The following is a 14,242-nucleotide window of genomic DNA, read 5'->3' on the forward strand; positions in this document are numbered from 1 at the left end:
AGGGTCACCCCGCTGCTGGTGTGAGAGAGGCTGGATTTGGGTCTGGCGCTCTGATTTTAAAGTCTCTTGTCCTAGTCACCTTGACATTACCACAAGATCCGTACAACTGAAGTGTAGGTGGACTTGGGTGGGGCCTTCTTTCCTTTTCTGTTCTTCCTGTTTCTGCTTCATAGAGTTCATTCGCGAGTATTTCTGTCAGGTCTGCTCATCTTTGAAGTGTCTGTCCTTCCTTCTTTACATTAAAAGCCGCTCAGTCCCTTCAGTCATGAGGTATTTACAGTGTCCCCTCATGTGCTGTCACGTCACAGGCGCGGTGGGGGGGAGTGGTGCACGTAATTCCTAATTTCTCAGGAGCTTCTCTATACGACATCACGTTAACCTGGATTAAACCCTGGCCAGAAACTTAATAGGAGTTTTGTGAAGAAGGAAATATATTGGAAGAACAGTGGTCTTCAAAGAGAATCATATTGGGTCTGTGCTTGATAGGGATGCATGTAAACTATACCTATTTATAGTATTGGTATTTTAAAACTTTCAAATTTCAAACAAGAATATAAATTGGCATTCTGTATTTGGTATTTTTTAACATTCATATTTCAAAAGGTATGTAACATGACTGTTCAATATCCAACCGTGAAACAGTAGATTCGATGATCTGTCGAATCTGCCACCTTTTCATTTTCTTACACACACCACCAGGTTCTTCTCGCTTTCCTCCTTACCCAGTTTAAATTCATCAGTTGATTCTCTCAACCAAGGTGTCTCGCATCCTCTCTTCTCTTTCTTGCTTTGCCAAACCTTATTTGGTTAAATTACAGCTTTGCTCTAATCCAGTGCTCTGTGCCCCACCTGCACCCATGGTGCTGAATCTGTTTGGGGGAATACAGAGCCATGATGCCTGCCACTAGCTTGAATTCTTGGTCATGACATTCCCGCGGGCCCCTGATGCTGCCCAGCTGTCATGTTGTATTTCCCTAGTCTGTTCGCTCTTCCAACCTGATTCTTAAAGACGGCTTTACATCCCAATTCACTGAAAACAATAGAAGCCACAGGAAAATCATTTCTACCAGCTCCTGCTTGCCATGTTTACCCTTGACTGTATTTGGGCCCTTTTGTCTCGGTGTCTTGTTCCATCACTAGCCTGTCTATACTCCTGACGAGGGCCAGCCCTCTACTTGTCTAGCAGATCCCATCCCTTCTTGACTGTAGAAGGAAGTTGCTCCAGAAATGTACTCCTCTTTCTTATATCATCAAAATTACCTTCTTATTGGATTATTTACTATCTGAATTAATCCATTTGGACAGTATTCATTCATTAAGTGTCTGCTGTGGGGAAAAACAGACACCGTTGTGGCGCCTGAGTGGCTTCATCGGTGAAGCGTCTGCCTTCAGCTCAGGTCGTGATCTTAGGGTCCTGGGATCGAGCCCCTTGTCGGGCTCCCTGCTCAACGGGGAGTCTGCTTCTCCCTCTGCCTGCTGCTCCCCCTGCTTGTGCTCTCTCTCTCTCTGTCAAATAAATAAATAGAATCTTTAAAAAAATAAACACTATTTACGCACAGATGGGCACAGTTCTTGGTGCTAAGAATATATCAGTGGAGCTTACGTTCTTGTTGAGAAGACAGTAAGCAAAAAAGATACTAAGTCATTTCATATGTTTGAAGATAACATGGTATGAAATAAAACGTAGAGCAGGTAAGAGGGGTGGGAGAGTCCTGGATGAGGAGTGCAGAGCACAGTGTTTAGTAGCAAGGTCAAGGTTGGCGTCTGTGAGAGGGTGAGATCTGATCTGAGACTTGAAGGTGGTGAGGGGTTAGCTGTGGGCTGTGTGAGCAGGCAGAATGCTGGGAGAGAGGGTGCAGTACATATTCGAGGAAATGCATGGAAGCTGGGGGGAGGGGGTGGCAGAGGGACCTGAGAGAGAATACTAACTAGGTGAGGAGGTCAGAAACTTAAGTGGGGTAGGTGGGAGGCCCAGATCATGTAGGACCCCTGTTAATCATTGAAAGGCCTTTGTTTTCTATTCTTAGTGAATTGGAAACACTGTAGGATATATATGTATATTTTTGCAGTCGATCATGTTAAGAAGGCTTCTGCTGCATGCTTTGAGAACAATCTAGTGAGGGGCAGGGAGAGCTGTTCTAGAGTTTTCAGAGTGCTCACGTGAGAGATCATGGTGATTTGTTCCGATAATAGCGGAAGAGGTGAGAAATGATAACTGGATATATTTTGAAAGCGGAGGCAACAGGATTTCCAGGATGAGACAGGAGAAAAGAGAGAAGGTCTTAAGGGCGAGTCCAGGGCTTTTGCCCTGAGCACTTGAGAGGATGGAGGAGCTGCCGTCTGAGCTGTAGCAGAGGTTGGCAGTAGACTGATGGTGGGAGAGATCGGTTTGCTTTTGGATGAGTTCAGATGTCTTTTATTAATTTTTTAAGTTTTTATTTCAATTCTGGTTAGCTAGTTTACAGTGTAATATTTATGTCAGGAACGCAGTATAGTGAGTGACTCAGCACTTCTGTACCTCCCGCTGTGCTCATCATAGTCCCAAGTTCCGACGTCTTTCCAAGACACTTCCTAGCCTTAAGTAATGGATCTAGCCCTTCCGTGTTTCTGAGTAGGGAGAGCTTTATGCACCTGGGGAGGCTGAGGCATTCAGCAGTGAGAGTCTGGAGTAGAACTGCATCCCTGGTAAAAAGCCAGGTGATGGCGTATATTACCAGCATCATACAAGAGCACCCCATGTTTTCAGTCTGGATGGTAGAAAATTAGGAAAGCCAGGAGGAGGAACAGAATCAGGAGGAAACATAGTAGGTTTTAGGAACCAATAATTCAACCAGGTAGATACATCCACTGTATAGTTAATCACGGGTATCACAAAATACAGATCCAAGATGGAAAGAAGTTCAGATTTTTGTATTGGTCAACCCAGAGATGATGATGGCTGACACCATGAAATCTTGTTAGAAAAGAGAAGCAGAGATCCTTGGGTGAATGATCTTTTTTGGTGTAAGGAGTCCATGAACTAGTCCAATGTGGCTGATGACTGGTTCCTATAAAGACGGAGAGATGGTAGTTGTTAGTTGCTAATGACGGAGCTGGGACAGAATAGGCAGACACTGGGAAAACACAGTTGACTTTGTCAGCTGCAGGGAAATTGTTTCTTCCAAAGAGCAGTGTCCGTAAACAACCCTATTGTTGTCTAATACCACGTATCCTTAAAGACCAGCTCAGGTATACACCTGATAATAATAGCTAACATCTATTGAAAACTTATTATGTGTCATACGCTATGCTGAGTATTGTACTGATTTATTATCAATTCCCACACCAATTTTATGATGTAGGTACTTGTTTCCCCTTTAATACCTGAAGACCCGAGAGATTAATTAACTTGTTCAAGGTTACATGGTAGGAAAAGAAATTGAATCCGGGAATACTGGTGTTAGAATCCACACCAGCCACTACAAAATGCTACTTTTCTTTGAAGTCTTCCAAGATACTCCCTGACATAATTTATCCCTTTTGACCAGCTGGCTCTATGGGCTGTTATTACTAAGAGTTTAGGTGGTATATACGGTCAAAAGGCATATAATCTAGGTAAGGGATAAGGATACCTTCTTAAATGATGTATAATAATGTAAGATAGTGAAAAATGAGGGATACAATAATAAGTCATGAGAATATGGAGAGGGGAAGGTTTGGTTTAGGACCAGGTTGATAGGAAAGGCTTCATAGAAAGAGTAGGATTGGATCTGGGCCTTCCAGGATAGGTATGCTTTTGAGTGTAGGTGATGACATGCAGGTAGGGGTGGAATCAGTGGACACCATTCCAGATGGTAAGAGCAGCTGGAGCAAAGGCGTCCATATAGGACAGAGCAAGATGCAGTTGGGGAAACTTAAGTTGTCCAGTATTGTTGGCCAGAATGGATGTTGGCTTGGAAAGGAATATTGAGGTCAAGTTGTGAACAACCTGAGTGGAGGTCCATGGAAAGCTGTGAAGTTGCAGTGGTTTCTCCTGGAACGGAACTCTATCGTTCTCGACTATTTACTTGGTTTAAATGTAAGTATATTCAAAGAGACATTTTATGTTATTTCTAGAATGCCAGTTAATGAAAACAGAACGACCAAAGCCAAACACATTTATTATCAGATGTCTCCAGTGGACCACTGTTATAGAGAGAACGTTTCATGTAGATACTCCAGAGGAAAGGTAAGAAACTTGTTTTTCCTATTTCATGAAAAAGCAACAATCGGTATAAAGATATATGTGTATCTGACTTCACCATCTGTAAATATATGTGAAATATTTGTAAAACCCTATAGTTCCTTAATAATTATTTCCGGTATAATAGATGAATAACAGAGGCTTGCGACATATTAAAACCTCTAGAGCTGCTGTAAGGTGTTCTTCTTAACAAAAACCAGGACATTTAAAAATTGAAATATAAATTGGGACATTTTTGTAATTAAACTACCTTTAAAAAATGGTTGAATTGATTGTGTTCGTATTTGGGATCTTGAGGCTAGTAATAGCAAAAGGTTTCAAGTAACATTGCCATTATGCAGGGGGCTGCCTGGAGTATTAGGCTAGAAGGATTCTGAGATTGGGGCTAAGCTCCGTGAGAAGAACAGTACCAGGATTGATTGCCATCGACTGTCCTCATTGCTAAAGAGGGGAGTGGCAACTTCATTGGGGCCATATTGTCATCTTCCTGATCTATTCATTCCTGCCACCCCTGCCCCAACCCCCCAGTTCTGTTTTAATAACCTCTTATCTGGTGGTAACTGAGTCAGGACAACCACAACCACAAAACCATTTCCCTGCACAGATCTTATCATGATTGATCCAAATCAGCAACTTTGTGGAGTTAAATATTACTAGCCTCATGTTCCAAATGAATAAAGCAGGTCTTAGGAGACTTGTCTAAGATTTCAAACAAAAATCACCTCCCGTAAGATCTAGTAAATAGTAAAGTATTATTTTAATAATGCTTTTTGATCAGTTAAACAGTAGATGGTAATGTGTGATTAGAAAAGAAAGAAAAATAGAAAAGAACTAGAAATTACTCATAATTTTATAGCCAGAGTTAAGGACAGATCATATTTTCTTTTATACGCTCCCAGTCTTATTCTGTGTGGATGTATTTAGGTCTTGAGTGCACTACAATTCCATATGCCTTTTCTCCCTGTCCACCCCTGTCTTCCCTGGGCATTTCTATATGCTAAGTCCTCCGTTTGCTTCTGCTTCCACGCGTAACCATGACTGGGCTAATTCCTATTCATCTGTCAGATCTGAGCTTCAAATACCACCTTTCCTACAGAACCTTCTCTGACTCTTGTAGACGAGGTGGGTCTCCCTGCTATAGACTGCATATCCCCCTGCACCTTTTATATCAAGTATATCAGCGCTGTAATCTTTGTTTGCTTTTCTCGCTAGACTGTGAGATTCTTGACTAGCAAGGATCCCTAGCTTCCTTGCTCAATAATCTCTTTATAGCACAGTCCAGGATCCAGCATAGTGTTTGTTGACTGGCCGGATGAATGGAACTTTTCCCATGTCTCTGTACATTCTTTGAAAATATTCTTAATGGATTTATAACATCCCATCCCATTGAATGAAGCATGATCAATTCTGCCATTTATGTCTGCAAATCTGGATTTACGCCGTATCTTAAGACTTTAAAATAGTTCCTGTACTTAAATATTACGCTACTTTTCTGAACTATCAGTTTTTATTTGCATTTATGACTAGAAGAAAGCAGTTTTAGTAAAAATGAAAAAAACAGCGTCTTTATATTTACCATGGGGTGTGTTTTTCTACATTCGTCTAGAATCTGGTGCTTGGAGATTTTATATGACTTTAATGTTAATGAAGACTTAGAAAAATGTAGTGAGAACTGGAAAAGCTGTGTATTTTCTGTGTTCTGCCAGTCTAAAATCCGTTCTTATTGTAAATGAAATATATGTCTCTAATCTATCTAAAAAGGTCTTCTATTTGTTTTATTGCATCATAGAAGTTTGAAATCTACTTTTTCCAAAGGATGAGACCATTGTATCAGCTCCGTTCTTCATTTCTTCTCATTGAATAATCCATTCTGTACTCACTGATTATGGATGGCATATATATACATAATAAATATTTGTAATTTAGGTTTTTTTCTTTTTTTTTTCCCCTTTGATTTCTCTGTCATTGTCACACTAAGACCACATGGTTTTAATTAGAGAAGCCTTAGAAAACTTAACTTCTAAGGGAAAGAAAAGGCCTTAACTAGAAGTAAGAAAATTAAGGAAGGAAAAAATTTCAGGTAAAAGCAAACATAGAGTAAAGCAAAACTTCAGTTACTGCTTTTTTTCTTTCTTTTTCTCAAAATGTTCTTAGCTTTTGCAGGCATAACATCTGCAGATAATAGTAATTTTGTCTCTTCCTTTCAGGTAGAATGGTCTGTTTATTTTTTTTTGCTTTTAAATAATATGTAATAATTTTCATGATAGCATACCCATTTTTTTTTCTTCTGGTTTTAATGAATGCACTTCAAATTATTCACTGTCAAATATGATTTTTCATGTATAGTTTATTTTGTTATACTGGAACATCCACTTTACAGACCCAGATTATTTTCCTTTCTTAGAGCTAATCACTTTCATTGTCACCGCGATGGCCCTGCTACACTCACACCACATGTTCATGTGCACGCTTATACCGCCTTATGTTACAACTACAATGAACTACTTGTAGTTTTCCAAGTCCTAATTCTCCTGTCCCTTGTGGCTCTTTATGGCTTTTTTGCCCCTATGCCAGAAATACCTTCCTTTGCTTGTTTCTTCCTGTACCAGCTCATCTTATACTTCCCCATTTACAAATCATTCCTCTCCTTTGGTCCCCCCTCCAGACTTAACATTGTTTTTCTTAGAACACCACTGTTCTCAGTGCTAGCTTGTTATCATTTTACCTGTAACACTTTGTTATACTTATTTACAGTATCAGGGTTTCCCTTATTACTGTAAGTTCATACTGCACTATGGCTTACTGAGTTTTAGTAGCATACACATGTTAGACAATTCAGTTAAGTGTTTATTTTTAAATAAATGATCAGCTTATGAAAATTGATTTGTTTTCATGTAAGTAGTATATATACTTTAAATAGGAAAATTTACTTGCTTCCTGGGGGTCTCCATTCTATTTTCTAAGTTGAGTACATTTTCCAGCATTACTTAGAATTAGAAGATTGCATGCTTTCTTTGATTTGTGAGATATTTGGGCCCAATACTTTTTGCAGAGCATACACATATATTTTAATTGTGGTGAATGAGTTAATTTATGTCAGTAGTCCACCTAAGAACTCTCCAAAAAGATGGACAAAATGTTAAAAAAAGGGGGGGGGGGCATACACAGGGCAGTTTGGCTGTGAAGAATTATGGAACCAAAACTTTATGAAAGGCTGAAAGAAACCCAGAGGGATGAGCTCACTCTTTTACTAGGGGTGCCTTCCAATTCTAGAAGTGTCTGAAATGTTGACATTTGGAGTAACTGTCGGATCAAGGAATCATGTTTCTGGAATCCAAGGCCTAGCAAATAGTGGTTGTGGTACATGAGTATATTTTAGGTTGACACTAGAAGAAAGAATAAACTGAATTTAGACTTAACCTTTTAAGGATCGAAGTCTAGCTTTAAATTATTTCAGGTCTTAAATTTGGTTAATGTGATCCACTTTTGCTAGTCTCCTTGGAACGTGTTAAAAGCAAATATAAATAATCTCAATTATCTGTTTACATTTTAATATACATTGTTTGATATGTATTAAAAAATAAACAAGTACATGAAGATTCAAAGATTCATAAACCACAGAGACAAAACAGACAACTGAATCAGATTCATAGGCTCTCTAGATAATGGAGTTATCAGACAGAAATTAAAAGAACTCTGTATGAGTATATTCAAGGAAATAACAGTTAAGTCTAGGAAATTCATCAGAGAGCTAGAAATTATAAAAAAAGAATAATATTGGAATTCTGAAATTGAAAAACAAGATATTTAAAGTCATGAGTGCTGGTGGATGGTTTTAACTGTAAATTAGGTCTTACTCTGGGGAAAATTAGGAACTCAAACATAGGTTATAACAGAATATGCAGAATGAAACATGGAGATAAGGATGAAAAATAAAAAGAGGAAGGCAATGTAAGACTAAAGGAATGCAGTGGGAAGGTCTTATGTATACATAATTGGAGTCTCAAAATGGAAGAGTGAAAGAATGGATCAGAAAGTATTTGAAGTGATAACAGCTGAAAAATTTCTAAAATGGCTAAAGATACCAAACCACATATTCAAGAAGTCCTGTAAATCCCATGCAGGAAAAATACAAAGAAAACCCTCTTAACCTCATTAGACTTTTGAAAACAAAGGCAATGGGAGAATCCTCAAAGCAGATAGAGAAAAAAGATAAGTTGCCTTCAAAGGAGCATCAATTAGACCAAAAGGTGATATCAATAGAAATAGTTGACATGGAATATATGGGATGGAATGATAATTGGAGATAATGGAATGATATTCTCAAAGTGCTGAAAGAAAATAAGTGCTAATGAGCAAAAATGCTTTCCAGGAGTGAAAGTAAGATGAAAATATTTCAGTCAAATATTTCAATAACTTCAGTTAAGAATTGATAGAATTTCTCACCAGCAGACTTGCAGAAAAGGAAATACCTACAGCATTCTTCAGACAGAATAAAAATAATCCCAGATGGGAGAAGAGATATAGGAAGGAATGAAAAACAAAATGGTAAATAAGCTGATAAAACCAAACAAATATTGACCTTATGAATAATAATTTTGTGGTTTAATTATATGAAGAATGAAAAATCTAAAATAATATATAAATTGAGGTTGAGGGATAAATGGGAGTTAATGTCTTATGACATCACTGCATTTTCTTAGAAGACTTAAAAGTATGGACATATATCAGACTTTGCTAAGTTGAGGATGAATGTTAGGATTTCAAGGATAATTGCTAAAAGGAAAGCAAGCATATGATGATGACAATGCTGATATGAGGAGAAATAGAATCATAAAAAATTAATCCAGAATACATTATAGAGGTTGACTATGTGAAGTTAATGCTATATATAAAAATATGCAAAAAATGGCTAAGAAGCCAACAGGAAAAGTGAAATGGAATTCTGAAAATTTAAAATAATGAAACAAAAACAGGCAGGAAAAAAGAAAGAAGAGACGAGACATAGAAAAAAGTAAAATGGTAGACTTATGTGCAACCATATAAATAATTGTATTAAATACTAATGGGTTAAACACTGCAGTTGAAAGGGAGAGAGTTTCAGAATTAAAAATATAAGGCCCACTTATGTGCTGTCTGTAAGAAATGCACTTTGAGTATAAAGACATAGTTAAGTCGAAAATAATTGGTTTAGTAAAAATATTTCATGCAAAAATAACCATAGGAAGAGATTTGCTGTATCAGATTTCAAAATAAAATAATATTCTAGAGAGTTCCAGGGCACTTTATAATGATAAAAGGGTCAATTGATATGGATGCTAGAACAATCATGAATATGTATGCATGCAATAACAGAATTAAACAGAGAAAAGTAGAGAATCCCACAACCATATTTGTAGATTTTTAAATTCTTCCCAGCAGGAGATAGAGCAGCTAGACAAAAAAATCAGCAAAGTCATAGAATAACACTGTCAACTGCCTTGATGTAGTTGATATTTACAGAATACTACACCCAAAAGTGAGAGAATACACATTGTTTTCAAATGCACATAGTACATTCACCAGGATAACTCGTATTCTGGATCATAAATAATTCTTAATATAGTTAGCATGATTGAAATTATATAAAATATGGTTTCTGGCTTTGGTAGAATTGCTTAGAAATCAATAAGAATAAGAATCCAAAAAACTCCCAACTATTTGGAAATTAAACAGCATACCTCTTAAAAAACATTGAGTCAAAAACAAAATTCACAGGAGCCATTAGAAAATCATTTTTAAATGAATGATAATGAAAATAAAGCATATAAAAATTTGTGAGTGCTTAGAGGGAAATTTATAACAATAAATGCCTATACTTGAAGAAAGTTAAGTCAATAACCTAAGCTTTCTTTTTAAGAAACTAAAATAAAGTAAACCCAAAGCAAACATCAAGAGGAAACATTAGGGCTCAAAAATCAGTGAAATAGAAAACAAAAATAATGATAAAAGTGAATTATTTGAGAAAAATTGAAAGAATGGAAAACATCTTGGAAGAGTGTTAAAGAAAAAAAAGAAAGGGAAGACACAAATTACAAATATATCAACCCGAGAAAACATTAGAAAACTTGAATAGCCATTGTCAATGTCCAGATGGCCTCACTGATGAGTTCTGTCAAATATTTAAAGAAATATTACCAGTCCTACAGTCTATTTCAGAAAATAATGGAGAAGAGAACACTTTCCAACTTATTTTATAAGGGCACTCCTGTTTCAAAAACCAGGCAAAGCTATCATAAGAAGGTAGAACTATAGTCTAATATACTTGTGAACATGAGTGCAAAATTTCTTAACACAGTTTTGACAAATTCAAAAAATATGGAAAAAGAATAATACATCATGACCAAATGGAGTATATCCAAGAATTCAGTTGCATTATCATCTGAAATCATTAAACTAAATTCAGTATATTCAGAGGTTAAAGTAGAAAAACTACATGGTCATCTCAACAGATGCAGGAAAAGCATTTGCCAAAATTTAATACCCTTTCATAACTAAAACACTCAGCTGACAAGGATTAGGAGGGAACTTACTCAACTTCCTATCTATAAAAAAACCTACAGCTTATGTGATAATCAAGGGTAGAAGCTTCCGTGCTTTCTCTCTAAGATCTGGAACAGAGTAAGAATGTCTTCTCTCATCGCTTTTATTTAACATTCTACTAATGGTCTGATATAGAGCATTATAAGGCAAGAAAAACAGGTAAAAGGCAAATAGATTGGAAAGGAAGAAGTAAAACTGCTCTTATTTGTAGACATGTGCAACTTAATAAGGCTTCAGGGTACAAGGTCAACATACAAAACCAACTTTATTTGTAAGTACTACCAAGAAAAACTAGAAAATTAAAAAAAAATTTTAAAGCCTCCACAGTAGCATAAAGAATAGTTTAGGAATAGATAACTCAGGGAGGGGTCTCTAAGAAAGTGAAGAATTCTGCCAAAGAAATAAACATCCTAAGAAAACAATCAACTGATTTTGTTCAAGGGAGATGGCAGAGTAGGAAGATCCTGAGATCACTTCCTCTCACAGACAGCATAGCCTCAACTGGGTATAGTATAACTCACTTTGAGAAAAACTTGAAGACTACCGAACAGCTCTTCCATGGCTAAAGCTATATTTTAAAAACCACATCAAGAAGAGTAGGAGGTACAGAGAAAACTTGGGAACCAAACTTCAGACACGTTTACCCATAAGCAGGAGGGCTATCACAGGTTCAGAGGTCTTCTGTGAGGACTTCTATGGGGCACCCCAGCCCTGGGGATTTGCACTGGGAAGGCAAGCCTCCATAGCCTCTGGCTTTGAAAATCAATGGGGCTTAACTCGGGAGCTTTGAAAATTAGTGGGTCTTAACCCCAGGAAGGTTGGAGAGCAATATATAACAGATCATGCTCTTAAAGGGTCTATGCACAGTATCACTCCCTCTGAGACCCAGTACAGAGGCAGTAGTTTGAAAGCTTCTGGGTTATATTTGAGAGAGATTTATTGCCCAATTATAGGGTTGTGCTGGAGGATCAAAAACCTGTAGGAACTTTCTCCAATAATGGAAGAATTGGCAGATGCCATTTTTCTGGACCTCTTTCAACATAGTTGGCCTCATGCTGGAAGGCACCAGTTCTGACACTCTCCTTCTACCTTGCTAGCGCTGCAGACACCTGCCCTGTGGACCTCCGCTGGCAGGTGTCCCTCCAGAGCTGCTCCTGCCCCTCCCACCCAGCAGGAATCACTTAGAGGGGATAACAGCAGACTAAAGGTTGCTGTAGAGCAGATCAGCAACCTGAAAGACACAGCCTGAAAGTAGTGGAAGACCCTCAAGCTGAACAGCGAAGAGTAAAAAGAATCTAAAAACATGAAGATATGTAAGGGACAACATCAGACTTAGTGACATTTGCATTATAAGGTTCTCGAAGAAGATAGAGAAAAGGGGGAAGAAAACTTCTTTGAAGATCTAATAGCTGAAAACTTTCTAACCTGGAGAAGGAAACAGACAGCCAAATCCAGGAAGCACAGAGAGTCCTAAACAAGATAAACCCAAAGAGATCCACGTCAAGACACATACATAATAAGTAAAATGTCAAAAATTAAAGATAAAAAATAATCTTAAAAGCAGCAAGTTATATAAAAGGGAAATGCCTTAAGTCTATTGGCTGATTTTTCAGCAGAAACTTTGCAGGCCAGAAGTGAGTGGCATGATATAATCTAAGTGATGAAAGGAAGAAAACCACAACCAAGAGGACTCTACCCAGCAAGGTTGTCATTCACAGTAGAAGGAAAGAGAAAAGAGTTTCCCAGACAAATAAAAGTAAAGTTTATTACAACTCAACTGGCCTTATAAAAAATGGTAAAGAGACTTTTTTCAGAAGAAAAGAAAGGCCATAATGAGAACTAAGAAAATTATTAAAGAAAAATTTCACTGGTAAAAGCAAACATATGGTAAAGGTAGTAGATCAGTCACTTATAAAAGTAGTATGAAGAGGTGAAAGTGGTAAAATCTGTTATATCTACAATAATTAATTAATGGATATACAAAATAAAGATGTAAAATGTGAAGTCAAACACAAAAAATGTAGAGAGTGGTAGTAAAAATACGGTGCTTTTAGAATGTGATTAAGTTAATTGAACATTAATAGACTGCTATATACATAGGTAGTATGTGTGAACCTTATGTGAACCACAAACCAAAAACCTTTACTAGATACAAAACCTAAAGAGAAAAGAATCCAGGCTTAGCACTCAAGAAAATCATAAACTCACAAGGGAGGAAGAAGAAGAAAGGAAGCAAGAACTTCAAAACAACCAGAAAATGGTTACGTGCCAGTTGTTATATGCCAACAAATGGCAATAAGTGCGTCCCTTTCAATAATTACTTTTAATGTAAATGGACTTAAAGTTCCAATCAAAAGATAAAGCGTGACTGAATAAGGAAAAAAGAAAATAAGACCCAAGTATATGTTTTCTACAAGAGACTCACTTTAGACCTTAAGACTCATATAGACTGAAAGCTAAGGGCTGAAAAAACAGACGCTGTGCAAATGGAAATGAAAGAAAAAAAAAGCTGGGGTAACAATACTCTTATCAGACAAAATAGACTTTCAAGCAAAGACTGTAACAGGAGACATAGATGGGCATTACATAATAATGAAGGGATCAAGCCAACGAGAGGATATAATGGTTATAAATTTCTATGCACCCAGCATAAGCGCACATAAACATATAAAGCAAATTAACAGACATAAAAGGAGAAATTAACATAATAGGAAAGGATTTTGGCACCCCATTTCCATCAATGGATAAATTATCCAGAAAAAAAATTAATAAAGAGGGAAATAGTGGCTTGAATGACACATCAGACCAGACGGACTTAACAGATATATATAGAACATTCCATCCAAAAACATCCAAAAAGTACTCGTGGAACATTCTCCAAGACAGATTACATAGTAAGCCACTAAACAAGTCTTAGTAAGTTTAAGAAATTGAAATCATATCAACCATCTTTTCCAACCACAACAATTTGAAGCTAGAAATCAGTTACAAGAAAAAAACTGGGAAAAAACCATGAACATGTGGAGTTAAACAATATGGTGCTGAACAACCAGTGGGTCAATGAAGAAAACACAGAAGATCAAAGCATAGATGCAGACAAATGAAAATGGAAGCGTAACAGTTCAAAATCTTTGCTGCCCAGCAAAGGCAGTTGTAAGAGGCAAATTGCTAATGATACAGGCCTACCAAAAAACAACAAAACAAGAATAATCTCAAACTATCTAACCTTACTCCTAAGGAACTAGAAAAAGAAGAACAAACAAAACCCAATGTTAGTAGAGGGAAGGAAGTAATCACACCAGAGTGGAAATAAGTAAAATGGAGACTTAAAAAAATAATAGAAAAGATGAATGGAACTAAGAGCTAGTTTGTTGAAAAGCAAAACAAAATTGATAAAAGCCAGACTCTTAAAGAACAAAAAAAGACAGGACTCAAAAT

The 14,242-nt window shown here is 37.0% G+C and overlaps 1 protein-coding gene across 5 annotated transcripts in view; it reads left to right on the forward strand.

Annotated features, from left to right (window-relative positions):
• AKT3 (AKT serine/threonine kinase 3) overlaps positions 1-14,242 on the forward strand; it is a 302,152-nt gene that overhangs the window by 156,025 nt on the left and 131,885 nt on the right. For all 5 annotated transcript variants that reach the window (XM_087859652.1, XM_087859651.1, XM_045796129.2 and 2 more), the window contains one exon: positions 4,096-4,207. In XM_087859652.1, the coding sequence (XP_087715778.1) occupies positions 4,096-4,207 (112 nt within the window). The remainder of the gene's footprint in view (positions 1-4,095; positions 4,208-14,242) is intronic.

This window comes from Ursus americanus, chromosome 2 (assembly GCF_024610735.1).
Source record: "Ursus americanus isolate L20-20 chromosome 2, mUrsAme1.1.p, whole genome shotgun sequence".
NCBI lineage: Eukaryota > Metazoa > Chordata > Mammalia > Carnivora > Ursidae > Ursus > Ursus americanus.